General features: G+C 45.5%; 1 protein-coding gene across 3 annotated transcripts in view; it reads left to right on the forward strand.

Moving 5' to 3' along the window:
• Nucleotides 1-25,659, forward strand: part of cdkal1 (CDK5 regulatory subunit associated protein 1-like 1) — a 979,997-nt gene that overhangs the window by 514,317 nt on the left and 440,021 nt on the right. For all 3 annotated transcript variants that reach the window (XM_072509703.1, XM_072509704.1, XM_072509705.1), the window contains one exon: nt 1,250-1,416. In XM_072509703.1, coding sequence (XP_072365804.1) covers nt 1,250-1,416 — 167 coding nt within the window. The remainder of the gene's footprint in view (nt 1-1,249; nt 1,417-25,659) is intronic.

The following is a 25,659-nucleotide window of genomic DNA, read 5'->3' on the forward strand; positions in this document are numbered from 1 at the left end:
ACGGACCACGGAAGTGTGGAAGATTTTAGGTTAGATGGGCAGCATCGTCGGTTCAAGCTTGGAGGACTGAAGGGCCTGTTCCTGTGCTGTACTTTTCTTTGTTCTTTGTATGAAATAATTTTTTATGTGTGCCAGTTTCATTCCGGTCATTTGTTAAGTTGTTGTTCAACATATGATGTAATCCGTATTTTTCACTTCTTGTGGAGTGCATCCTTAATCGTTCTGACCTGTTTGGTGAAGCTTAATGCTATTTTTTCTAATATCATATTAAGCTATTAATTTCTCTGCTGATATTCTTATGGAAGTTGAGTAACTCCTGCCTGTTGATGATTTACAGTTACAGCTGTTTCCTCTTCATTTGACTTAATTTAAAGCCTGAGCTCAACAGGGGGCTTCCAGTCCCCACCTAGTCCGCTCTAAGAATTCAGTGTTGTTTTCCACAGGAGTGCAGTTTCCATTCTATTCACAGTCCTCCCTTACAGAACACCGAACAACATGAGGGTAACTTTCCATCATGATCCCCACCCAAATAAAGGTGAAAATGGTTCAACTGTTCAGATGGAAAAATAATGATGTTTGTCAAAAAGATATTGCTGGGTGTTTGCAGCAGTTGTGAGCTGTGGCAATAATAAATTGTAACTGAGGTTTTCAACAATTTAGTTGGTTTTGTTGGTTAATGCTAATGGTAAGACAATGCAACAATTTTATGTGTGGAAATTCACCAAGTTTAATGTAAATCTATTTACAATAACAATTTGTGAGCAGCTAACCTTTTAACTATAGGGAGGTCAATTTCAATAAGTACAAATGACCAGAGCTATTTTTCTGTAAACAAGAGTGAAAGAGAATGGGTTCTTTTCATTGTGTTTTGTTGCCAATAGACTTGTGTTTAGGTTATACTTTAAACTGCCTAAAATTTAAAGTGTATTTATTATTATTGACAGTAATAGTTAATATTTTTAAGAAATCATGTGAAATTGACTTTCTGAAAAGCAGCTGAATGATTTAATGATTTAGTTCAGTGCTCTTACTCACTTAAAATCTTCACTTAAACTTCCCACGGCCACATTATAAATTGGTGATACATTTCGGTGTGTTCCGTACCCCAGTGATAATCAAAATGAACACTAAAAAAGTTAATAACTGGAGCTATATACCAGTTGGCACTGAACTCTGCACTTTGTAGATGATCATAGACAAAGTGAATGTCGAAGATTTTTAATTTTCTCATTTATTTTTCCTCAAACAGAAGGTGTCTGTGAAATATGGCTGACTAGCGAAGATACAGGGGCTTATGGAAGGGACATCGGGACAGACCTTCCAACATTGCTTTGGAAACTGGTGGAAGTAATTCCTGAGGGAGCAATGCTGAGGCTTGGGATGACCAACCCTCCATATATTTTAGAACATCTGGAGGTAAGAAAATATGTTGCTAAAATCCTTAAAGTGCCATTTAACTTTGCCTACAACAACTCAGATGCATTGTTTTATTTCTGTAATAAACCACTATGCTCAGCCTTGTTGGATCTCAAGTTGAGATTGAGTGATGTCGTTTTTCCATGGTGGAGCATATTGTCATGTACAGCATTCGTGTAGAGCACGCGTGCACAAACTATAAAAAGCACCAGAAGGCTGATAAACTCACAGCCTGGAGCCAGCAGTCTGACAGATTAAATTGTTCTCATTTTTGTACAAGCGACAACTTCCATTGTTTTACTTGTGGATGGTGTCTAACAGAAGGTTTGTTGATTACATTTTGTAACCTTTAAAACCTTTTTCTCCCCCGGAGGTTGCACCCGATCCCCAGTTGCGTTTCTTTCTGATGGTCTCTTCTAGCATGTCCTCTGTTTGAATGAACCACTTCAGGGTTGGCCTTTCCTGAGTTCAATAACTGAGCCCTTTTGTTTTCACAGACTTGTCATCTTTCTTTCACGCTACTGATTTACAGGAAGCAGTTTTGAACCTGTGCTAACATTCCTGTTAGCAAAGGCCATGAAAACTGTTTTCAGTTTGATTAAATTTTAATCCACCCCGGCAAAGGCTGCAACCTGCCTTTTACAGGAGTATTTAAAGAAAAATTGAGGCTTATTATTTTCCATTACTACTTGTAATGCGATCAGTGCTGTTTGTGCATTGATTTTTTGTTCGTCATAGAAAGCTAGTGCATTCTCCTCCAGTTGCCAGTGTAAGAATTTGTGTTGATGTAACGGTGTTTTTCAGCAAAATACTGGTGTGAGCTTAAATTGGAATTCTCCATTTTTGTTTCCACATTAGAAATCAAAAGAGAATATTTCTATCTCAAGTTTCTTGTCGATATTTTGAAAATAACCCAAAATACATTTTATTCTGAGAATTATAAAATGTTACAGCACAAAAATGAGCCTGACCCATGATGTATGCATTGCACAAAACCCATCGCACTCAATTTCACTCTCTTACAAGTTCACAGGCCATTTATTTACACCATTCAAAGCAACAAATTTCCTTTTAAAATAATTCATGGACTCTGCGTAAACAATGGTTCATAGTGAACAATTTCACCTTCTTCCTATCCTGTTTATGAGAAAATGTTTTCTAAAACTTTCAGTTTTATTTGATAATTCGTCAAGGGAGCATTGTTGAAAATACCCATGTTAGGTTCCACTGTGGATAGAATCAGTAATGGTGTTCTTTTGAGAAATGCGACATTCTGCCCAGCTGTGAGTCTGTTACTCTAGCTCAGGGTTTTTCAAAATGTGGATTGCAACCCATGGGTCAGTCACGGGCGGGTGCCGGGAGCGTCGTGGAACGATAGGTTGCAGCTTTCCCACCGGGATCCCAATCGCGGGAGAAGCACCCAATGGCTGCTGCCGGCTTTTAAATTGAGAATGGTGACCGCTATCGGCTTTTAAATGAGAACGAGCCAGTCTTCCAGCCATTAGTGGCAGAAGTGAGCAGGTCACACGCCCTGCATGTGTACTTGACGCCAAGCACCCTGTACTTGCGTGCTTTTGGCATGAAATCACAGAGGAGAGCTTCTTTCATTTTCTAGCCGCTAGTAAGCAAGGCAAAAGGACTATGAAGATTGTTTTGTTTCAAGAAAGAGATGGCCAGAGTCACAAATAGGCTGTGTACCTACTGGCCAGGATCTTGTATCTAAATCTGATGGAAAGAGTTGCTTAGGAGAGTCCACAACAGGTCAGAGCAGTGTTAGTGTTAGCTCTGAACAGAGTTCCAGGGTACCTGATGAACAGCCTAACATTTCCGACAAAGAAAAAACTTAATAGGGAACAAAGCAGTATAAAGATGATTTCTTGAGGTATGGCTGTTATTTGTGTCAATGCAAATCAGGATGCAAAGCCCATATGTATGTGTTCTATGCAGGGAAGTACTGGCGAATGAGACTAAGCATGCCATTTCGAGGACAAACCTTAATTTTTTTCACAGTTATGTTGCAATTGTACAGGACATTAGTGAGGCTGCACCTGGAGTATTGTGTTCAGTTTTATTCGCCTTGCAATACGAAAGATGTTATTAAACAGGAGAGAGTGCAGAAGAGATTTACAAGGATGTTACCAGGACTCAAGGGACTGAGTTATAGGGAGAGATTGGACAGGCTAGGACTTTTTTCTTTGGAGCGTAGGAGACTGAGGGGTGATCTTATAGAGGTGAATAAGATCATGAGAGGCATGGATAGGGTGAATGCACTCAAGTCTTTTTCCCAGGGTTGGGGAATCAAGAACTAGAGGGCATAGGTTTAAGTTAAGAGGGGAAAGAATTAATGGGAACCTGAGGAGCAACTTTTTTACACAGAGGGCTGTATGTATGTGGAATGAGCTGCCGGAGGAAATGGTTGAGGCAAAGACATTGACAACATTCAAAAGGCATTTGAACAGTTACATGGATAGGAAAGGTTTCGAGGGATATGGGCTCAAATGCAGGCAAATGAGATTAGCTGAGTTGGGCTTTTTGGTTGGCATGCATCAATTTGGGCCAAAGGTCCTGTCTCCGTGCCATAGATTCTATATGGGCTTTTTGGTTGGCATGCATCAATTTGGGCCAAAGGTCCTGTCTCCGTGCCATAGATAGATTCTATGAGTACAGTGAGAACTTAAACATCAGCCAAAGTTCTTAGCAGAAATGTCACATTGAATGGCAAAGCACAATTAGCCTTGCATGGTACCTTACAGTGTGCTAAAGAGAAAATACCCCGCACTATATCAGAGAGATTAATTCTCCTTGCAGCATTTGAAATGGCTCGTCCTGTCCTAGATGAGAACCATAGAATTCATACAGTGCAAAAGGAGGCCATTCGGCCAATCAAGTCTACACTGACCCTCTGAAAGAGCACCCTACCTAGCTCCCCCTCCCTTAACCTCGTAACCTCAAAATCCTACCTAACCTGCACATCTTTAGACTGGTAGAAAACCGGAACACCCCAAAAAAAACCACGCAGACAAGGAGAACGTGCAAACTCCACACAGGCGGTTCTCCAAGGCCGGAATTGAACCCGGGTGCTTGGCACTGTGAGGCATTAGTGCTCACCATTGTGCCACCGTGCTGCCCACAAATGAAAGTCGCTATAGTCCCCGAGACCCATAGGCTACTCACTCCTTTTGAGAGAGAGCTTATTGGTGGTGATTTAACCTGATGGTCACCGTATCCTCTTTATCTTTATTAGTGTCACAAGTAGGCCTATATTAACACTGCAATGAAGTTACTGTGAAAATCCCCTAGTCGCCAAACTACGGCGCCTGTTCAGGTACACTGAGGGAGAATTCAGAATATTCAATTCATCTAACAAGCACATCTTTTGGGACTTGTGGGAGGAAACCGGAGCACCTGGAGGAAACCCACACAGACAGGGGGAGAACGTGCAAACTCCACACAGACAGTGACCCAAGCCGGGAATTGAACCGGGTCCCTGGTGCTGTGAAGCAACACTGCTAACCACTGTGCTACCGTGCCACCCTCGGGTGAGGGGCAAGATTGAGAAGGACGAGCCTTCATGAATAACCTCAGCTGGTATGGGAATTGAACCCATGCTCTTGCATCGCTCCATATGGGCATGGTTGAGAAGGCGGGGCCTTCATGAATAACCTCAGCTGGTATGGAAATTGAACCCATGCTGTTAGCATTGCTCCATATCTCAAACCAGCCATCCAGTTAACTGAGCCAACCGACCGCCTGCAGCAAAGGTCAGCTGAAAAACTGAAATGTATCCCACTTGGTGACAACGCAGTGGCTCGCCGAATTTATGATATTACTGAGAATTTAGAAGTCCACCTTATTTCTCGTTTAAAGTCAGCACAGGAGTTCTCAATACAACTGGATGAAAGTACAGATGTTTCAGATTGTGCAACCTTGCTAGTTTATGTTAGGTATATTTGGCACAATGAATTTGTTGAGGACTTGCTGTGCTGGCTGACATCACCAACCAGTCCAATTGGCGCACAGATTTTTGAAGTGTTGAATAGTTACGTGGTTGGAAAGTGAGGACGCGACTGGGTTCTTGCAGAGGAATAGGAACATAGGAATTAGGAGCAGAAGTAGGCAATTCAGCTCTTCCAGCCTGCTCCACCATTGAATCAGATCATGGCTGATCTCTTCCTGATCTCAAATCCACTTCCCCTTCTGTTGCCCATATACCTTTAACCTGTTTTTTAAATCAGAAATGTATCGTATCTTCTTCTTGAAACATAGAACATAGAAAATACAGCACAGAACAGGCCCTTCGGTTGTGCCGAACCTTTGTCCTAGATTAATCATAGATTATCATTGAATCCACAGTGTAGAAGAAGGCCACCCGGCCCCCCGAGTCCGCACCGGCTCCCGGAAAGAGCACCCCACCCAAACCCAACACCTCCACCCAACACCAAGGGCAATTTTGGACATTAAGGGCAATCCATCATTGGCCAATTCACCTAACCCGCACATCTTTGGACTGTGGGAGGAAACCGGAGCACCCGGAGGAAACCCACGCAGACACGGGGAGGACGTGCAGACACCGCACAGACAGTGACCCAAGCCAGAATCGAACCTGGGACCCTGGAGCTGTGTGCTATCCACAATGCTACCATGCTGCCCTTAAGAACAAATAAATCTACACTATATAATTTTACCGTAATCCATGTACCTATCCAATAGCTGCTTGAAGGTCCCTAATGTTTCCGACTCAACTACTTCCACAGGCAGTGCATTCCATGCCCCCACTACTCTCTGGGTAAAGAACCTACCTCTGATATCCCTCCTATATCTTCCACCTTTCACCTTAAATTTATGTCCCCTTGTAATGGTTTGTTCCACCCGGGGAAAAAGTCTCTGACTGTCTACTTTATCTATTCCCCATATCATCTTATAAACCTCTATCAAGTCGCCCCACATCCTTCTCCGTTCTAATGAGAAAACGCCTAGTACCCTCAACCTTTCCTCGTAAGACCTACTCTCCATTCCAGGCAACATCCTGGTAAATCTTCTTTGCACCTTTTCCAAAGCTTCCACATCCTTCCTAAAATGAGGCGACCAGAACTGTACACAGTACTCCAAATGTGGCCTTACCAAAGTTTTGTACATCTGCATCATCACCTCACGGCTCTTAAATTCAATCCCTCTGTTAATGAACGCGAGCACACCATAGGCCTTCTTCACAGCAAATCATTTAATGACTCAGATAGCAAGCAATCGGGCAGCCAACATGACTGGGAAAAACTGGAGTTATAATAAGAATTAAGGCTGGTTTAGCTCAGTAGGCTAGACAGCTGGTTTGTAATGCAGAACCAGGCCAGCAGCACGGGTTCAATTCCCGTACGAGCTTACCCGAACAGGCCCGGAATGTGGCGACTAGGGGCTTTTCACAGTAACTTCATACTTGTGACAATACAAGATTATTATTGTTATTATTATTAAGGAGGCAGCAGGTCAGAACGTTGTTTAGAATCATTGCTTTATTCATCATGAGACATTGGCATTGAAAGGAATTCCATCCAGTCTTGCAGAGGTACTGAAAGGAATTCTGAAAGTTGTGAAGTTCATTAAATGCAGCGCACTTAGTACCAGGCTTTTCGAGGCTCTAATCCGAAATGGGAACCGAGCACACGCATTTATTATTCTACACAGAGCTAGGTTGGCTGTCATGGGGTCGGATGCTTGGCAGAGTTTATGAACTGAGGTGTAAATCCACGCGTTCTTCCTTGAGAAATCGTCCCTTCTGGCTGATTCATTTGCTGATGAAACTTGGGCACTAACTGTCTTGCCTTGCACACATCTTTACAATTCTAAATGAACTGAACCTCAAATTGCAAGGGAAAGATGATGATTTCTTTTAGAATTTCTTCTTTGTGAAGAAATAGATGCTTTCCAAAAATCATTGAAAGTTCAGTAAGTGTGAGTGCAAAGGCAAAACTACTACATTTTCCTTCTAGTATTACGACACATCAAATAAAACAATGTTAGTAAGGGAACTGTCAATTGACTGGCAAACCTTATTCAATCACATCTGGCTGCGCAGTTCAACGGTTTTTGTTGCTCCTTTCCAGAGAGTTTCAGATTTTGAAAGAGAAGAGATGGGTGAAAGATCCCTTTGAGTTTGAGACCCCAGAGTCAATTATTAACTTACAGCTGACTCCAAATGAGGAGACTGAATTTCTGTGCCTGACCTGTGACAGCACATTAAAAACACACCTCAAATCCTGACGTTGTCAGCATTCTGGAGTAGCATCTCTGAGGAGTAACCAGTGCTGAGTAAAACAAGCATTTTGTTGCTATTGCCCTTCACAATGACCTACATATGCAAGTTTGGATTTTATGTTCTCGCAAAGATGAATGCGGCACAAAGGAACCGGCTGCCTACGCACCTGATATGCGCATTGCCCTCTCCTCCAGTGAACCAGATTGGAGTGAGATTGTGAAGAACAAGCAGGCTCATCTATCATGTTAAAAGGTAAGCGAAAGTGGCGGAGGTCGGCTGACGTGGGTCGCAAATATTTGTCGGTGTGGGTCCCGAAGGTCAGCCGTTTGGCAAAAGAGGTTCACGGGGGAAAAAAGGTTGATAAACCCTGTACTAGTTTATACCCCTTAAATGTACACTACTAATTTAAAAAGAAAATTACACTTTACAGTTCTAATTTGAGGTGCTTTACCGTTGGGTGTAATTTTTAAATAGTTATTCTGCTCCATCATTCTTTGAAAGCTTGTTTCATCACATTAATGAGGTACATCATTTCCTCATGAAAAGGTTTCACGTAAGTGTTCAGGCATTCTCTTGGATGATTCCTTGGAGTTGGTTGGATAGGGAAAAAAACAGATTGCTAAATAATATATATGGGAGCCAAAGGATTCCCTATCCAATGAGAGACCAAAATGTAACCTTAGAAGATGGCTGTGATCCTCAGAAGCAGACAATCCAGTTCTTAAAACCATAAGTGCCAATATTTCTTCCACGTGTTTTGTTGGGTTGGATGATTAGAAAGGACTGCTCTTGGCACTGTTACCTCATCAGTGGATTAATCTTACACAGACCAATAAGATCTATCAGGAAAGCAAGTACAGATATAGGAAAATTAATTAAAACATGAATTTAAACTTTAGATGTAACTCTCGGTAAAACCTAGGCATATTTGCTCTTAAAGTACGTGCAAGATAAAAGTGTACTTTCCTAATATCCAAGTAAAATATTTCCTAAAATGCTCGACACAAAAAAAGTCGTCATCAGTTTACACAGCTGCAGCCTCTACAAACCAGCAAGTAAACTGAGCAGTACTTCATCAACATATATCTTGAAAGAAACTTCTCTTTCCACCATCACCAACCCCCACCCCTGTGACCCTCAAAGAAGTAACATTACAATGCAATAGAAAGTTGCAACCTGCTCTTTGTTAGTCGTTTCCAGTTACGGATACCTGACATTTAAATCTTGAAATTTCTGCTCTTGAGGGGTTTTGTTAATACTTGGCAGGGAGCCCTGTTCACTTTTCCATCCTATACATTGGTGTGAAATTGGCATTGAAGCCATAACAAAGGTGAAAATGGTGATGGTGATTGCAGGGTGTCCCACTGCTGCTGGGCAGTGGAGTTCCGTTCACATGTGCAACAACCACTGCAGAATGCACAAAGATCAGAATGGAACTTTGCTGCTCTGACTACCATAATCCTCATCCTGCTTCCTGAGACGGTATTATAACAATTCAATAATTAACTATTCAAGGTAGATTCACAGCAGAATCCCCATGATCAGTGAGGAGCTTTCAACTCCTAAGGGAAGGACATGTGGCAGTGCTGCACCAGAATAGGAGCAGGATGATTTTAAAGAATGGAGTGGTCATATTGTGTTTTTATCCTCCTGACAAGATTGGAGCCTAAAACCTCGTATCACCCATGAATTTGAGAACAGTTAGAAGCTCCAGCTTCTACGCCCTCTCTCTTCAAAATGCACATACATGATATCCCTATCGTTGCTAAAGGAAGTAGCACCACCCCTTTTGTGGTTACCCCTGAAGTTGGTGCTGTCAGCAGTGGTGTGGAAAGAAATTATGCAGGTTTCGAGGCCAAACCTATCCATTTATCATTTGCATGTAGCAAGGTGAGAAAGGGGGCAATGGACCTCATTCCTTATTGACATTGGGGCTGGAAAATCTAGATGTGGGCATAGAGGCTGCAATAAGCCTCCCTGCCAAATTTCCTTGATTTGGGGAAGTAAAGCAGCAGTAAATGTAGCCTGAAATGGTTTGTCATGACATTGCCATCCTTTTAAGGTGTAGAATTAGGGGTCGCTTTGAGTTGTAATAACTGGAAAACAGTCATTAAGTCATCATCCTGGAGGTAGAGGAATGAAACCAACCATTTGTCTGTAAAATAATGCATTTGGCCAACCATAGTATCGTAGCAAAACGTGATCAGCATATGGTGAAAGGTTAATTGGTTGGGAGGAGTGAGTAGAGTACCACGGTAGCACAGTTGCTTCACAGCTCCAGGGTCCCAGGTTCAATTCCCAGCTTGGGACACTGTCTGCGGAGTCTGCAAGTTCTCCCCGTGTCTGTGTGGGTTTCCTCCGGGTGCTCCCACAGCCCAAAGTTGTGCAGGTTAGGTGGATTGGCCATGCCTCCTCATAACTTCAGATTCTTCATAGAATAGTTGCAGCGTAGAAGATGGCCGCTCAGCCCATTGAGCCCATGCCAGAATTCTGCAAAACCAGTTAATTTTGGTTTCATTCCTCTAGTTTCATTCACTGAGTGCTGAATTTGGTGCATTTGAGTGCGATAGTGAGAGTTTGGTGACCGAGGGAGTATAAGGCTTCATTTTTATCTCAAGTTTAGTCTTTCTTTTATTTAGTTAATTAACTTAAAAGTTGCTGTTTGGTTTAGAAGAAGGTGAATTTTCAATAAGCTTTAAACAGGCTTCTACTTGTAGGCACTTGCAGCTGGAGCTTGTTAATTAGTTAATTGGATTAGGCCAGTTTTCAGAGGCTAGATTCACAGTATAAAAGTGATCCCCTACAGTGCAGACTTTGTTTGCACTGAGTGCTGAATTTGGTGCATTTGAGTGCGATAGTGAGAGTTTGGTGACCGAGGGAGTGCTGAATTTGGTGCATTTGAGTGCGATAGTGAGAGTTTGGTGACCGAGGGAGTGCTGAATTTGGTGCATTTGAGTGAGATAGTGAGAGTTTGGTGACCGAGGGAGTTAGGTGAGGAGGGAGTAAGGTGCTCCTTTCATTTTGTTTCCGACATTTCCGCAAAGAGTGCGAAGAGAGCCAGGTGTTTACAGGAAGTGTAGCTGACTGGGAGCAGGGTCGGAGGGCGGAGATCTAGTTAGTCCACAGGGCAGCTATATTCTGTCAGGTAAGAGGGGATGGAGGCTAGGCCAGTTACATGCTCCTCCTGTAGGATGTGGGTGGTGAGGGATACCACCGGTGTCCCCACTGACTATACCTGCGGGAAGTGCACCCAACTTCAGCTCCTCAAAGACCGTGTTAGGGAACTGGAGCTGAAGCTGGATGAACTTCGGATCATCCGGGAGGCAGAGGGGGTGATTGAGAAGAGTTACAAGGAGGTAACCACACCCAAGGTACAGGACAAGAATAGCTGGGTTACAGTCAGGGGGAAAAAAACAAACAGGCAGAAAGTGCAGGGATCCCTCGTGGCCGTTCCCCTTCAAAACAAGTATACCGTTTTGGATGCTGTTGGGGGGGATGACCTACCGGGGGAAGGCCCTAGCGGCCAGGTCTCTGGCACTGAGTCTGGCTCTGGGGCTCAGAAGGGAAGGGGGGAGAATAGAAAAGCAATAGTTGTAGGAGATTCAATGGTTAGGGGAATAGATAGGAGATTCTGTGGTCGCGAGCGAGACTCCCGGAAGGTATGTTGCCTCCCGGGTGCCAGGGCCAGGGATGTCTCGGATCGTGTCTTCAGGATCCTTAAGGGGGAGGGTGAGCAGCCAGACGTCGTGGTGCACATTGGTACCAACGACATAGGTAGGAAAAGGGGTGTGGAGGTAATAAACAAGTTTAGGGAGTTAGGCTGGAAGTTAAAAGCCAGGACAGACAGAGTTGTCATCTCTGGTTTGTTGCCGGTGCCACGTGATAGCGAGGCTAGGAATAGGGAGAGAGTGCAGTTGAACACGTGGCTGCAGGAATGGTGTAGGAGGGAGGGCTTCAGGTATTTGGATAATTGGAGCGCATTCTGGGGAAGGTGGGACCTGTACAAGCAGGACCGGTTGCATCTGAACCAGAGGGGCACCAATATCCTGGGAGGGAGGTTTTCTAGTACTCTTCGGGAGGGTTTAAACTAATTTGGCAGGGGAATGGGAACCGGATTTGTAGTCCAGCAACTAAGGTAGCCGATATTCAGGACGCCAAAGCGTGTAATGAGGCAGTGGGGAAGGGAACACTGACAAAGGAGAGTACTTGCAGGCACGGAGAGGGGTTGAAGTGTGTATACTTCAACGCAAGAAGCATCAGGAATAAGGTGGGTGAACTTAAGGCATGGATCGGTACTTGGGACTACCATGTGGTGGCCATCACGGAAACTTGGATAGAAGAGGGGCAGAAATGGTTGTTGGAGGTCCCTGGTTATAGATGTTTCAATAAGATTAGGGAGGGTGGTAAAAGAGGTGGGGGGGTGGCATTATTAATTAGAGATAGTATAACAGCTGCAGAAAGGCAGTTCGAGGAGTATCAGCCTACTGAGGTAGTATGGGTTGAAGTCAGAAATAGGAAAGGAGCAGTCACCTTGTTAGGAGTTTTCTATAGGCCCCCCAATAGGAGCAGAGATGTGGAGGAACAGATTGGGAAACAGATTTTGGAAAGGTGCGGAAGTCATAGGGTAGTAGTCATGGGCGACTTTAACTTCCCAAATATTGAGTGGAAACTCTTTAGATCAAATAGTTTGGATGGGGTGGTGTTTGTGCAGTGTGTCCAGGAAGCTTTTCTAACACAGTATGTAGATTGTCCGACCAGAGGAGGGGCAATATTGGATTTAGTACTTGGTAATGAACCAGGGCAAGTGATAGATTTGTTAGTGGGGGAGCATTTTGGAGATAGTGACCACAATTCTGTGACTTTCACTTTAGCAATGGAGAGGGATAGGTACGTGCAACAGGGCAAGGTTTACAATTGGGGGAAGGGTAAATACGATGTTGTCAGACAAGAATTGAAGTGCATAAGTTGGGAACATAGGCTGGCAGGGAAGGACACAAGTGAAATGTGGAACTTGTTCAAGGAACAGGTGCTACGTGTCCTTGATATGTATGTCCCTGTCAGGCAGGGAAGAGATGGTCGAGTGAGGGAACCATGGTTGACAAGAGAGGTTGAATGTCTTGTTAAGAGGAAAAAGGTGACTTATGTAAGGCTGAGGAAACAAGGTTCAGACAGGGCATTGGAGGGATACAAGATAGCCAGGAGGGAACTGAAGAGAGGGATTAGGAGAGCTAAGAGAGGGCATGAACAATCTTTGGCGGGTAGGATCAAGGAAAACCCCAAGGCCTTTTACACATATGTGAGAAATATGAGAATGACTAGAGCGAGGGTAGGTCCGATCAAGGACAGTAGCGGGAGATTGTGTATTGAGTCTGAAGAGATAGGAGAGGTCTTGAATGAGTACTTTTCTTCTGTATTTACAAATGAGAGGGGCGATATTGTTGGAGAGGACAGTGTGAAACAGACTGGTAAGCTCGAGGAAATACTTGTTAGGAAGGAAGATGTGTTGGGCATTTTGAAAAACTTGAGGATAGACAAGTCCCCCGGGCCTGACGGGATATATCCAAGGATTCTATGGGAAGCAAGAGATGAAATTGCAGAGCCCTTGGCAATGATCTTTTCGTCCTCACTGTCAACAGGGGTGGTACCAGGGGATTGGAGAGTGGCGAATGTCGTGCCCCTGTTCAAAAAAGGGACTAGGGATAACCCTGGGAATTACAGGCCAGTTAGTCTTACTTCGGTGGTAGGCAAAGTAATGGAAAGGGTACTGAAGGATAGGATTTCTGAGCATCTGGAAAGACACTGCTTGATTAAGGATAGTCAGCACGGATTTGTGAGGGGTAGGTCTTGCCTTACAAATCTTATTGAATTCTTTGAGGAGGTGACCAAGCATGTGGATGAAGGTAAAGCAGTGGATGTAGTGTACATGGATTTTAGTAAGGCATTTGAAAAGGTTCCCCATGGTAGGCTTATGCAGAAAGTAAGGAGGCATGGGATAGTGGGAAATTTGGCCAGTTGGATAACGAACTGGCTAACCGATAGAAGTCAGAGAGTGGTGGTGGATGGCAAATATTCAGCCTGGATCCCAGTTACCAGTGGCGTACCGCAGGGATCAGTTCTGGGTCCTCTGCTGTTTGTGATTTTCATTCATGACTTGGATGAGGGAGTTGAAGGGTGGGTCAGTAAATTTGCAGACGATACGAAGATTGGTGGAGTTGTGGATAGTAAGGAGGGTTGTTGTCGGCTGCAAAGAGACATAGATAGGATGCAGAGCTGGGCTGAGAAGTGGCAGATGGAGTTTAACCCTGAAAAGTGTGAGGTTGTCCATTTTGGAAGGACAAATATGAATGCGGAATACAGGGTTAACAGTAGAGTTCTTGGCAATGTGGAGGAGCAGAGAGATCTTGGGGTCTATGTTCATACATCTTTGAAAGTTGCCACTCAAGTGGATAGAGCTGTGAAGAAGGCCTATGGTGTGCTCGCGTTCATTAACAGAGGGATTGAATTTAAGAGCCGTGAGGTGATGATGCAGCTGTACAAAACTTTGGTAAGGCCACATTTGGAGTACTGTGTACAGTTCTGGTCGCCTCATTTTAGGAAGGATGTGGAAGCTTTGGAAAAGGTGCAAAGAAGATTTACCAGGATGTTGCCTGGAATGGAGAGTAGGTCTTACGAGGAAAGGTTGAGGGTGCTAGGCCTTTTCTCATTAGAACGGAGAAGGATAAGGGGCGACTTGATCGAGGTTTATAAGATGATCAGGGGAATAGATAGAGTAGACAGTCAGAGACTTTTTCCCCGGGTGGAACAAACCATTACAAGGGGACATAAATTTAAGGTGAAAGGTGGAAGATATAGGAGGGATATCAGAGGTAGGTTCTTTACCCAGAGAGTAGTGGGGGCATGGAATGCACTGCCTGTGGAAGTAGTTGAGTCGGAAACATTAGGGACCTTCAAGCAGCTATTGGATAGGTTACATGGATTACGGTTAAATGATATAGTGTAGATTTATTTGTTCTCAAGGGCAGCACGGTAGCATTGTGGATAGCACAATTGCTTCACAGCTCCAGGGTCCCAGGTTTGATTCTGGCTTGGGTCACTGTCTGTGCGGAGTCTGCACGTCCTCCCCGTGCCTGCGTGGGTTTCCTCCGGGTGCTCCGGTTTCCTCCCACAATCCAAAGATGTGCGGGTTAGGTGAATTGGCCAATGATGGATTGCCCTTAATGTCCAAAATTGCCCTTGGTGTTGGGTGGAAGCGTTGAGTTTGGGTAGGGTGCTCTTTCCAAGAGCTGGTGCAGACTCAAAGGGCCAAATGGCCTCCTGCACTGTAAATTCAATGATAATCTATGATTAATCTAGGACAAAGGTTCGGCACAACATCGTGGGCCGAAGGGCCTGTTCTGTGCTGTATTTTCTATGTTCTATGTACCCTTGCCCTGTAGCCCTGAACGTCTTTTCTTTTCAGGTGCTCATCCAATTTCCTTTTTAAGGCAATGGTTGAATTCTGCATGCCAGATTGTAACCACTGGTTTCTTGAAACATTTTTCCTCATATTTGGTTTAGTCCTGGCCAATCACTTTAAATATGTCCTCTGGTTCTTGACTCTTCCACCAGCGGGGACGGTTTCCCTCTGTGTGCCCTATGTAGCCACCTTATGATTTGGAACAGTCCATCAAAACTCCTCTCAACCTTCTTTTCTCCAAGGAATACATCCCAGCCGTTGCAATCTTTCCATATAACTGAAGTTCCTCATACTTGGAACTATTCTCGTAAATATTTGCATCATTCCTCAAGCATGGCACCCCAGAGGTTGACACAATACTCCAGTTCAGGCAGGAGCATGATTATCCATTCGCAGGCATGCCGACATCCTTCGTCTTAAACCCCCTTTTTTTGAAGATAATGCATACATGTATTGCCTCAATGCAAACCTCTTTCCCCCCCCCCCCTTTCCTTGGACCTAACGCCATGAAGCCTTTGAGTCAAGTGTCAATATATGAAGTGCTGATAGCACAAGATGTACCATGTGGCAATGATTGAGGAGTGCGATATCTAAAATATGATTTTGTCAGGTTATGTCAGACTGTTGCATAGCTATTCCATGGGGCAGTTCTCCTAACCTGGGCAGGCATCAGCACCCCCTATTGTTGGTGCTGGGACAGCAGGGTGGAGACTGTGCAAGTCTTATCCTGATATCGTGTCCAGGTCATTGTTGATGGGCTCACCACCACCTTCTCAAGAACAATTAGGGATAGGCAACAAATGCTGATCTCCCCAAAGATAGCCACATCCTATTAAAAAAAATCTTATTGTTGAACGCAATGCAGAGGTGGACTTACAATGAAACACACCGCCATGCAGCATGGGTCCCCAAACAATGGGGGTTCCCCATTGTGAGAAGTGGCTTTGTGTGCTCCCAAAAGTGTAAGTCCGCCTCTGCTGCAAAGCCTTTAGCATGCCAATGGCCGTTGAGGGGAGCAGCGGGTAGAAAATAGAAAGAAAAACCTATGAAAATACAAAACGCCTATTCGTACTGTAAACTATATGTATGCATGCTTGATATAGTCCAAATCAGCAACTGAACAGTTAAATCTTGTACAGCTAAAATAGGAAAGAAAGTAATAACACCACGTTTGAAGAATGTGCATTAACCCATGAAGTAAGGAATGCTTTGAAGATATATGCTGTGGATTATTTAATGTGAACAACTGTTGCATAATTTGCATCTTCAGTCATCATACAATTCCTGCAGTGCAGAGGGAGCCATTCGGCCCATCAGGTCTGCACCGACCCTCTGAAAAAACACCCAACCGGATGCACTCCGCTGCCCTACCCCCTTAATCCCACCTAATCTGCACAAACCTGGACACTAAGGAGCAATTTTATCATGGCCAAATCACCTAATCTGCTCATCTTTGGTCTATGGGAGGAATCCGGAGCACCCGGAGGAAACCCACGCAAACGTGGGAGAACGTCCAAACTCGACACACGCTGAGAGACAGCAGTGCTAACCACTGTGCCACCCAAAATGCAGGACCAACGTTTCATGCTTTGACAGGAATTGGCTGCAAGAACTTGCTGAAGTTAACTTGAATAGTCAGCTTACAGAAGTAGGGAAATGATGATATTGATCTGTATTCAGATATCCAATATGGTTTCGGTGCCGGTTCCTGGTATTGGTTTTGAGCTGTCATAATACAAGAATACAGAATAGCAACACAAAGAATATGTAGTTCCAGCAACTCTATACCTGTATTTCGCTGCTGCAGTCACTGCAGTACCAATGTGAATATAAAACCAATAACAAAATTTAAAACAGGTGCTGTTGTGCACAAAGCAAGTACTTTTTAGCAATTTCAGGGCACTCACATCACTTCATTCAGATTTGCTTTTTTTTTCATAAATGTGAACTAGTCCATGTTCTCATGCTATCCCAGTATCTACTACACATGTTCAAAAAGACTATATATTTCTGGCAATTTTTTTTGTGTTTTTATTCATTTAGCGTGCTAAATTGTTCAGCTAACTTGCCACTTCAGTGGGATGTACTGAACATGTGTGCTCTTTTTTTTTTACCGTATTCTTTGCAGTCCTCTGATGATATGGTTTTCATGAACTCTTGTCTTCCATGCCGTACCGTACATGCTATCTTTTCTGATGCTGTTTTTACAATTTAGAGTTACTTCCAAACTAAATGGCAATGAAAGTAATACAGACCTGGCTCCATTGTTGGTTAATGCATGTTTAATAGAGTCGGTGACACAAATATAAGTTTGAAAACTACAAGCTACAAGTATATACTAATGGCAGCAGCCTGACTCCTATATTTGGAAACAACATTCAACAGCAATTTCTTTGCCTCGTGTCACTGTATAATTTGTTTGATACATGTGCTCATATTGACCAGACATCCCAATTTACTATTCCAACTTAATACAGATGTTGTTATTGTGGAGGGAAGGGATTAAAATGAATTCAGTGCAGAAATTAAATCCTGAATTAAGATCTCAGGCCAGTACAAGTTCTGATCTTTGTAGAATCTATAGTGTAGTGATCTCTATGTGTGCCTGTACACAAGGGGCTAATGTGTAATCAGTAGCACCACATGATCAGTAGAGGGCCGGATTAACAGGGGTATAAAAGGCAGCCACATTGTCTCTCTCTCTCTTTCTCTTGGGTGCACTGTATTCAAAGCAACAGCAGACTAGTTTAGATGGCCAGTGGAGTTACGTATAGTTACCATAGTTAGATCTTGTTAACCTTATCATTAGTATCAAAGTTAAAATAATGAACTCATGTAAATATTGTTGTAGTTTCTCAATAAACCTTTTGTTACTACTGGAAGAGTTTGAATCTTCTTCATCGGGATTCAGAATACCTCATCACTAACCAAGGTTTGAGTAGCACATGTTACCTACCAGACAGGTAACAAAACATATAGCACAGAAACAGATCTATGCCACGGAATATGCTCCACACCAGCTTTCATCGAGCCATATCAGCATCCTTCTATTCCTTTCTCCCTCATGTTCTTATCTGGCTTCCCCTAAACGTACCTCTGATCACCTTGAGTACACCGCGTGGTAGCCATTTCAACACTCTGGCAACTCTTTGGGAGTTTCTTACCAGAGTTAGAATTCATAGAATCCCATCCCTACAGTGCAGAAGGAGGCCATTTGGCCCATTGAGGCTGCACCAACCCTTCGAAAGATCACCCAACCTAGCCCACTCCCCGACACTATCCCCATAACCCCACCTGACCGGCACAACGTTGGATGCTAAGGAGCAATTTAGCATGGCCAATCCACCTAACTGCACATCTTTGGGCTGTGGGAAGAAACCGGAGCACTTGGAGGAAACCTGCACAGACACAGTGAGAATGTGCAAACTCCACACACACACACCCAAGGCTGAAATTGAACCCGGGTCCCTGACGCTGTGAGGCAGCAGTGTTGGGCCACCATGCTGGGTTATTATTGATTATCTTCTATTTATAACCCCTTCTTTTGTATTCCCCCACAATAAGTACCATTTTCACTACATCTATTATTCTCTAATATCGTCGTTATTAGCCTCTGATAGATTCTGAAGACTTCATTGAAAGACTTCTAGGCTGGGCATGGTTGAAATTCAAGTTCAAAATAATGTTTCCACTACTCATTATTTTGCAACATGTTTATTACATGTAGTCATCAGGATAACATTTTAATTATTCAGCTGGTGAAATATTAATATGGACCAATCAGAATAAATCAAATATACATGAAGATATACATGTTCATGCATTTTGCTCCCACAGTAAACCGATATCTGGATCGCCTGTTGTGGAGGAACAGAGTAGGCCCATTTTCATTTAGGTTCTTTGCGAAAGTCAAGTCTGTTTCAGCTAATGATGTGTCAGTTTGTTGTGTTCAGTTCACATTACCTTAATATTTTTATTTTAACATATTTTGCAAGGCGAAACAGATCAATCGAGAAAATGATAAATTGTGTCATTTCTGCCCATCCAACATGAAATACTGTCAGAGCCAAAACTGCATGTACAATAAAGTAGATACTAACAGTCAGTAGCTTTTATACACATTGTACAAAGTTATTGGTTGTTAATCTGATTTTAATGCATGTAGTCATGAATGATTTTTTTCCCCTCAGAGGCAGAATTCACTTCTGGTGAATTCATTTTTTTTTTTCCATTCCTCGTTTGTAATTTGTAAAGAATGAAAATGATTGGCTAATGGAGGTGGTAGTCTAGTAGTCACTAGACTAATATTTCAGAGACCTAGGATAATGCTCTGAGGATCCCACCATGGCAGGTGGTAAAATTTGAATTCCACAAAAAAATCTGTAATTAAAAGCCAGTGTTGATTGTCGGGAAAACCCATCTGATTCACAAATGTTCTTTCGGGAAGGAAATTAGGGATGGGCAATAAATGCTGGCCCAGCCAACTCCCACATCTAATTAATAAAACAAAACATTATGCTGACAGATAACTTAGTTAAGAACAAGGCGGCACAGTGGCCTAGTGGTTAGCATTGCTGTCTCACGGCGCTGAGGTCCCAGGTTCGATCCCGGCCCCGGGGTCACTGTCCGTGTGGAGTTTGTACATTCTCCCTGTGTCTGCGTGGGTCTCACCCCCTCAACCAAAATATGTGCAGAGAAGGTGTATTGGCCATGTTAAATTGCCCCTTATGGGTGGCACGGTAACACAGTGGTTAGCATTGTTGCTTCACAGCGCCGGGGTTCCAGGTTCGATTCCCGGCTTGAGTTATTGTCTATGCGGAGTCTGCACGTTCTCCCTGTGTCTGCGTGGGATTCCTCCAGGTGCTCCGGTTTCCTCCCACAAGTCCCGAAAGACGTCCTGTTAGGTAAATTGGACATTCTGAATTCTCCCTCAATGTACCCGAACAGGCTCCGGAGTGTGGCGACGCGGGGATTTTCACAGTAACTTCATTGCAGTGTTAATGTAAGCCGACTTGTGACAATAATAAAGATTATTATTATTATAAATCTGCCATCCTTAAGTGGTCTGGCCTACATGTGACTCCAGACTCTCAGCAACATAGTTGACTCTTAAATGCCCTTAAAGGCAATTAGGGATGGGCAATAAATGCTGGCCCAGCCAACGACACACACATCTAATTAATAAAACAAAACATTATGTTGACAGATAACTTAGTTAAGAACAAGGCGGCACAGTGATTAGCACTGCTTTCTCACGGCGCTGAGTATCCAAGTTTGATTTCGGCCGCGGGATCACTGTCCGTGTGGAGTTTGCACATTCTCCCCATGTCTGTGTGGGTTTCACCCCCACAACCCAAAAGATGGGCAGAGTAAGTGGATTGAACCCAGGGCCTCAGTGCCGTAGGCACTGCACTGCCGTAACGCCCTTTGCTCCGCCATCCAATATGATCATGGCTGATCTTGGACTTCAACCCCATTTACCTTCCCATTCTCCATATCCCTCTGCTCTACCATCAATGGCTGCTTGTTCAGCCATCTTGCTTCTGCACTGTAAAACATTTGACCATTCTGCCTATTTTCCTCGCTTTCAAAACATCTTTGAAACATTTCTCTTCAATGCTGTCTTTGGTTTTCATCCCAAGTTTTTCCATTTACATGTTGAATATCCAAGTGCAGAGGACTTCCGGGTGAATTCTAGCAGCAGAGGGAACAACTGTGAAAAGACCTCATCAAGGCCACTGAAGGGACTTCCGGTTGCGGTGATGCCTAGCTAGCCGCACGCTTCGGCGGCTCCAGCTCCGACGGACCTTCGGGCTCTTTTAAGAGCCCCAACGGGGAATTTTTCAACGACGCAATCCGGTGTGGGGTGTGTGAGAAGGGAGTCCCCCCGAAACGGAGGAGGAAAAAACCGGCGGCGGCGGCTGCAGCACGAGGAATCGTCGACCAAAGGGTCAGAAAGAGAGAAGTACAAGATGGCGGCGGAGAAAGCGCAGGCGACATGGGGGCCTGAGCAGGATGAAATTGTGAGACGGTGCGTGGAGCTGCTGAAGAGGGAGGTGCTGACCCCGTTGCTACAGGCAATTGAGGGGCTCAAGGAGACATTAAAGACCCAGGAGACAGAGCTCCGCGTGGTGGAGCAGAAGGTGACAGATATTGAGGACGAGATCCTGGGCCTGGCGGTTAAGACACAGACGCACGAGGCACTTCATAAAAAGTGTACTGAAAGGATCGAAGCCCTAGAAAATGGAGCGCGAAGGAAGAACCTTCGGATACTGGGTCTCCCTGAGGGTGTGGAAGGAGTGGACTGTGGAGCGTACGCAAGTACGATGCTGAGCTCACTGATGGGTGCTGAGGCCCCTACGGGCCCCTTGGAGGTGGAGTGGGCAAATCGGATTCTGGCGAGAAGACCAAAAGCGGGAGACCACCCAGGGCGATAATCGTGCGATTTTACCGCCTTAAGGATAGAGAAGAGGTCCTGAGATGGGCTAAAAAGGTGCGGAGTAGCAGATGGGAGAATGCAGTGGTACGGGTATACCAGGATTGGAGTGCGGAGGTGGCGAGAAGGAGGGCGAGCTTCAACCGAGCCAAAGGGGTGTTGCATAAAAGGAAGGTGAAGTTCGGGATGCTGCAGCCGGCAAGACCATGGGTCACGTATCAGGAGAGACACCATTATTTCGAGACGGCGGAGGAAGCATGGACCTTCATCAAAGAAGAGAAATTGGATCGGAACTGAGGGACTGATGCTGCAGGAAATGTTATTGTTAATGTTATGGTTGAAGTTAATTGAGAAGTAAATTGGGAAGGGGGGAGACATTGGGGAAATGTGGGCGCCGGTGAGGGGGGAAAGACGGGACATAGTTGGAGAATGGGGAAGGGGAGGGGAAAGGGAGCTGCGCCATAAGAGGCGGGTCAGGTAAAGGGATGTTCCCGCGCCAGAAAGAATAAGGCGGGAAGACAGGCGCAAGGCGGATGGGAGTTCCCCACATGGGGGGGTCGAGGAGTGAGTGAGCAGGGGTAGCCGGGGTCAGTTGAAGTCAGCTGACTTACGGAAGTAATATGGGGGGAGCAATCATGCTAGAAAGAGATCTAGCGGGGGGGGGGGGGACAACTGGGTTGCTGCTGCGGAAATCCAAAAGGAAATGGCTAAAGAGTGGGTGGGCGGGGATGGTGTGCGACGCTGGGGCAGCGAGCGTGAGCGCGTAGGCGGGATATGGGACTGGCCTAGAGAAGGTAATGGCTAGTCGACACGGGAGGGGGGCAGGTAGCCCCCTAGTGAGGCTGATCACGTGGAACGTGAGAGGCCTGAACGGACCGATAAAAAGGGCCCGAGTGCTCGCGCATTTGAAAGGACTAAGGGCAGACGTGGTTATGCTCCAAGAGACGCACCTAAAGGTGGCGGACCAAGTTAGGCTAAGGAAAGAATGGGTGGGACAGGTGTTCCACTCAGGACTGGACGCAAAGAATAGAGGGGTGGCCATTTTGGTGGGGAAACGGGTAGCATTTGAAGCAAAGAACATCGTAGCAGATAGCGGAGGTAGATATGTAATGGTGAGTGGCAGGCTGGAGGGAACGGAGGTCGTGTTGGTTAATGTGTATGCCCCAAACTGGGACGATGCGGGATTTATGAGACGGATGCTGGGGCGTATACCGGACCTGGAGGTAGGAAACTTGATTTTAGGAGGGGACTTTAATACGGTGCTGGACCCGGGGCTAGATAGATCCAGCTCAAGGACCGGAAGAAGGCCGGCAGCGGCCAAGGTACTTAAGGGGTTTATGGACCAAATGGGGGGAGTGGATCCATGGCGATTTCTTAGACCTAGGGCTAGGGAGTTTTCCTTCTTCTCCCATGTCCATAAAGTGTACTCCCGGATAGATTTTTTTGTTTTGGGAAGGTCGTTGATCTCTAGGGTGGAAGAAGCTGAGTACTCAGCCATAGCGGTTTCGGATCATGCCCCACATTGGGTGGACCTGGAATTAGGAGAGGAAAGGGAGCAGAGAACACTCTGGCGATTAGATGTGGGACTGATGGCGGATGAGGGAGTGTGTGCAAGAGTGCGGGGATGTATTGAGAGATACCTGGAGGTCAATGACGACGGCGAGGTCCCTGTGGGAGTGGTATGGGAAGCACTAAAAGCGGTGGTCAGAGGAGAGCTGATCTCCATTGGGGCCCACAAAAGGAAAACAGAGGCCAAAGAAAGGGAAGGATTACTGGGGGAGATTTTAAGGGTGGATAGGGAATTTGCAGAGACCCCGGAGGAGGAATTGTACAGGGAGAGGAGACGACTCCAGACGGAATTTGACCTTCTGACCACCAGAAAGGCGGAGGTACTGTGGAGGAAGGCACAGGGGAGGAGGTATGAATATGGGGAAAAGGCTAGTCGCCTGTTGGCTCATCAATTGCGAAAGAGGGCAGCAGCGAGGGAGATAGGAGGAATTAGAGACGAAAGGGGAGACACGGTGCGAAGGGCAGGAAAGATAAATGAGGTGTTCAAGACCTTCTATGAGGAACTGTATAGGTCTCAACCCCCAGAGGGAGAGGAGGGGACGCGGCAGTTCCTGGACCAATTGAGGTTCCCGAAAGTGGAGGAGCGGGGGGTGGTAGGCCTGGGGGCACCGATTGGGGTGGACGAGGTTATTAAGGGACTGGGAAGCAGGGAAGGCCCCAGGACCAGACGGGTTCCCGGTGGAGTATTACAGAAAATATGTGGACTTGTTGGCCCCGTTGATGGTGAGGACGTTCAATGAGGCCAGGAAAGGGGGGACTCTACCCCCGACGATGTCGGAGGCGACGATATCGTTAATTTTGAAGAGGGATAAAGATCCGTTGCAGTGCGGGTCCTATAGACCCATTTCATTATTGAACGTGGACGCCAAATTGTTGGCAAAGGTACTGGCATCGAGGATAGAGGACTGTGTCCCGGGGGTGGTGCACGAAGACCAGACAGGGTTCGTAAAAGGGAGACAACTGAATGTTAACGTGCAACGACTATTAGGGGTGATAATGATGCCCCCAGTGGAGGGGGAGGCAGAGATAGTGGCGGCAATGGACGCAGAGAAGGCATTTGATAGGGTGGAGTGGGAGTATTTATGGGAAGTGTAAAGGAGGTTTGGGTTTGGGAACGGGTTTATTAGCTGGGTTAGACTTCTTTATGGGGCTCCAACGGCAAGCGTAGTTACAGGTCGACATAGATCGGAGTATTTCCGACTATATAGGGGAACAAGACAGGGATGCCCGCTGTCTCCATTGTTGTTCGCGCTGGCAATTGAACCTCTGGCCATGGCGTTGAGAGACTCCAGGAAATGGAGAGGGGTGATTAGAGGGGGAGAAGAACACCGAGTCTCGTTATACGCGGATGACCTATTGTTATACGTGTCGGACCCAGCGGGGGGGATGATAGAGGTTATGCGAATTTTGAGGGGGTTCGGGGATTTCTCGGGGTATAGGCTAAACATGGGGAAGAGTGAATTATTTGTGATACATCCAGGGGACCAGAGTAGAGAGATAGAAGGCTTGCCTCTAAGGAAAGTGGAAAGAAACTTCCGATACCTGGGGATTCAGATCGCTAGGAGCTGGGAAACCTTGCACAGACTTAATCTGACACAGTTGGTAGAACAAATGGAGGAGGACTTCAAGAGGTGGGACATGCAGCCTCTATCACTGGCGGGCAGGGTGCAAGCAATTAAGATGATGGTCCTCCCGAGGTTCTTATTTGTATTTCAATGTCTCCCTATACTAATCACCAAGACCTTTGTTAATAAAATAGACAGGAGCATCACGAGCTTCGTGTGGGCAGGGAAAGTTCCGAGAGTAAAGAGGGGGTTCCTTCAGCGTAGTAGGGACAGAGGAGGATTGGCACTACCGAACTTGGGCGATTACTATTGGGCCGCCAATGTGGCAATGATACGTAAATGGATGATGGAGGGTGAGGGAGCGGCGTGGAAAAGACTGGAGAGAAAGTCCTGTAAAGGGACGAGTTTAGAGGCGCTGGTGACGGCGCCGCTACCGATCTCACCTAAAAGGTTTACCACGAACCCGGTGGTGAAGGCAACATTGAATATCTGGGGACAGTGGAGGCGACAGAGAGGGGTTGCGGGGAGCCCTGGTGGGGTCCCCAATCAGGAACAACCATAGGTTCGCCCCAGGAAGAATGGATGGAGGATTTCAGAGCTGGTACCAGTTGGGAATTAGGAGGGTGGGAGATTTATTTATAGATGGGACTTTTGCGAGCTTGGGAGCATTGGAGGAAAAGTATAAGTTGCCCCGGGGAAATCTCTTGAGATATATGCAGGTGAGGGCGTTTACTAGACAACAGGTGAGGGAATTTCCGTTTCTCCCGACACAGGGGATACAGGACAGGGTGCTTTCAGGGGTGTGGGTCGGAGAGGGCAAGGTGTCAGAGATTTACCGAGAGATGAGGGAAGAGGGGGAGGAGTCGGTGGGCGAACTAAAAGGAAAGTGGGAAGAAGAACTAGGGGAGGAGATAGAGGAGGGTATGTGGACTGATGCCCTAAGCAGGGTAAATTCCTCTTCCTCATG

The sequence above is a fragment of the Scyliorhinus torazame genome, chromosome 6 (genome assembly GCF_047496885.1).
Source record: "Scyliorhinus torazame isolate Kashiwa2021f chromosome 6, sScyTor2.1, whole genome shotgun sequence".
In the NCBI taxonomy this organism is placed as follows: Eukaryota; Metazoa; Chordata; class Chondrichthyes; order Carcharhiniformes; family Scyliorhinidae; genus Scyliorhinus; species Scyliorhinus torazame.